Source organism: Priapulus caudatus, unplaced genomic scaffold (genome assembly GCF_000485595.1).
Source record: "Priapulus caudatus unplaced genomic scaffold, Priapulus_caudatus-5.0.1 Scaffold37, whole genome shotgun sequence".
Classification (NCBI taxonomy): domain Eukaryota; kingdom Metazoa; phylum Priapulida; class Priapulimorpha; order Priapulimorphida; family Priapulidae; genus Priapulus; species Priapulus caudatus.
In genome coordinates, this window is record NW_014577098.1 from 546,473 (window position 1) to 549,532 (window position 3,060).

At 45.4% G+C, this 3,060-nt stretch overlaps 1 protein-coding gene across 1 annotated transcript in view; it reads right to left on the bottom strand.

The window, feature by feature from the left end:
• LOC106818702 (TBC1 domain family member 16-like) overlaps positions 1-3,060 on the bottom strand; it is a 45,110-nt gene that overhangs the window by 19,286 nt on the left and 22,764 nt on the right. Inside the window, exon 5 of the mRNA XM_014823382.1 lies at positions 473-645. Coding sequence (XP_014678868.1) covers positions 473-645 — 173 coding nt within the window. The remainder of the gene's footprint in view (positions 1-472; positions 646-3,060) is intronic.

The window sequence follows — 3,060 nt, forward strand, 5'->3', positions numbered from 1 at the left end:
CCTTGTCACACATACCTTCTCCTTGTCACACATACCTTCTCCTTGTCACACATACCTTCTCCTTGTCACACATACATTATCTTTGTCATGCGCACCTTCTCCTTGTCACGCATACCTTCGCCTTACCACGCATACCTTCTCCTTGTCACACATACATTATCTTTGTCACGCGCACCTTCTACTTGTCACACATACCTTCTCCATGTCACACACACCTTTTCATTATCACACATACCTTCTCCTTGTCACACATACATTATCTTTGTCATGCGCACCTTCTCCTTGTCACACATACCTTCGCCTTACCACACATACCTTCTCCTTGTCACACATACATTATCTTTGTCACGCGTACCTTCTCCTTGTCACACCTACCTTCTCCATGTCACACATACCTTCTCCTTGTCAAACATGCCTTTTTCAAATACACTCAGGCACCACACCCTCTCCTTCACGCACCCCCCTCATTCACCTTCTCCTTGGCCTTGTCGATGAAGTTCCACTCCTCGAACACTTCGACGACTCGGTCGAGGCCGCCGCGGTGGAAGTGGAAGATCTTGTACTGGCTCTCCCTGCTAGCGATGACCAGCTGACCACACGTGCCCTCATCGTTGTTGAAGAACAGACGAAGGGACTTCATCTGCCCTGCAGTCGCAAAATCGCACGGTCAACACAGCGTTAGCGGACACCTCCATAGAGGGGACACCTGTGTATAGGGGACACTTTTGGCATTGTTGTTGGCACACTCGAGTTGTAGTTAAATGGTGAAACCATCACGATACGACAGACACCTATCTATAAAGGACATGACATTTGGCATTTATCTTGAATCATAGCTACGTGGTGAGACCACCTCTATAGAACACACATCTGTCTATATAAAATAACACTCTTGGAATTCGAATTGAATGGTTAAACCTGTATATGATAACTACTCAAGGAAAATGCCAGAAGTGTCCTTTATAGACAGATGACCATTCTACAGACGTATAGCTTCACCATATAAATGCAACCAAAGCAAAAAAAATCAAGTGTCCTTTCTAGACAGGCGACCATCTTATAGTGACGACTGCTACCAGAGGGTTGAATGTACAGCCAGGTCTTGGATAACCGGAAAGACTAACAGATCAAAACAATACTTTTGATGTTACCCTTGATTGACCCTGACATGCAGATTTGACTGTGCCAGCGTGGGATTACAGTACGTGTACATGTGTGTCCTTGTATGAATGAGCACTAACACATCTCAGTATACATTAACATCAATTATTCTGCTTAAATCAACATAATCAAATTAATAAGCCTAATTATGATTAAATTATATCTATCAGCGTGCGCTGTAAATGAGCACCTGCACGTGCACACTGTTCTACTATCTAACGGCGTGCCCGCGTGCACGAATCACAACTAAACACAGTAAACCTCCTGTCCTGTCAAGAATGATCCGTCATGAACACGACGTTGGTACTAGAACTGCTTGTACATGGACTCGCGCGGACCGGTCACCTGGGGAACGGACGACACGATGAAGCATCTACTACATGAACACGACGTTGGTACTAGAACTGCTTGTACATGGACTCGCGCGGACCGGTCACCTGGGGAACAGACAATGCGATGAAGCGTACACGCGTGGGCCTGCATGTGGTAGCCGGCACTATTTCATAGACCGGCACCGGCACAGACCGGTTACCTGTTACCATCAAGGCATCGCAACAAATGCGTGTTTGAATGTTTGAATGCTAGTCAGAAAGATCATGCAACGTGAGAGTTCCATGTTGCAGGCAGAAAATCTACGATGCCAAATGCCAAGGTCGTGGCTGTCGCATTGACACGCCAAATACCAAATACCAAAGGCCGTGGCTGCAGCTTCAACATTGCAAACTTAGCATTCGGGAATCTATCGTACGAAATGCCAAATATTTGTGTGAATATAGTGTTTGCCAGCTATAAACGGTCTGAACACATGCTGTACACACGCGTCAATGCACGTAGAGAGGCGAGTGGTCACGTATAGAGAGAATTCATCATACCACACATCGGGGCATTATTGACTCACACATAGGTGTTTATCATCGTGAAGAGCGGCCTTTATTCAGCTATGAATGAGCCCATAATGTCCCGTGAGCGACGGATTAACACGACTTTCATAAAGAACTAAAACATGCTGCAATCAATATACACTTATCAACGTTCCGATATCGCCATCACAAATCAAATCGCCTGCGGCTGCAGCAACACTGCTGACTCATTACTACACCCTTACCAAAGCAAACACAGAGATCCCCTAAGGCTCCACTTAATAATCTAAGGTAAAGATGAATAGCCTACAGCAGCAAGGTTTGAGATAGATGCTTCAGTGCTGAGCTCTACTGTTATTACTGCCTCCTGCACAATGCACATACCTTCTCCTTGTAACACATAACTTCTCCTTGTTACAATACCTTCTCCTTGTCACACATACCTTCGCCTTACCACGCATACCTTCTCCTTGTCACACATACATTATCTTATCACACATACGTTCTCCTTATCACACATACCTTCTCCTTATAACACATACCTTCTCCTTATCACACATACCTTCTCCTTGTCACACATACCATCACCTTGTCACACGCACCTTCTCATTATCACACATACCTTCTCCTTGTCAAACATGCCTTTTTCAAACACACACGCGCACCACACCTTCTCCTTCACGCACATACCTTCTCCTTGCCACACATACCTTCTCCTTGTCACACATACCTTCTCCTTGTCACACATACCTTCGCCTTACCACGCATACCTTCTCCTTGTCACACATACATTCTCCTTATCACACACACCTTCTCATTATCACACATACCTTCTCCTTGTCAAACATGCCTTTTTCAAACACACACGCGCACCACACCTTCTCCTTCACGCACATACCTTCTCCTTGCCACACATACCTTCTCCTTGTCACACATACCTTCTCCTTGTCACACATACCTTCTTCTTGTCACACATACCTTCTCCTTGTCACACATACCTTCTCCTTGTCACACATACCTTCTCCTTGTCACACATACC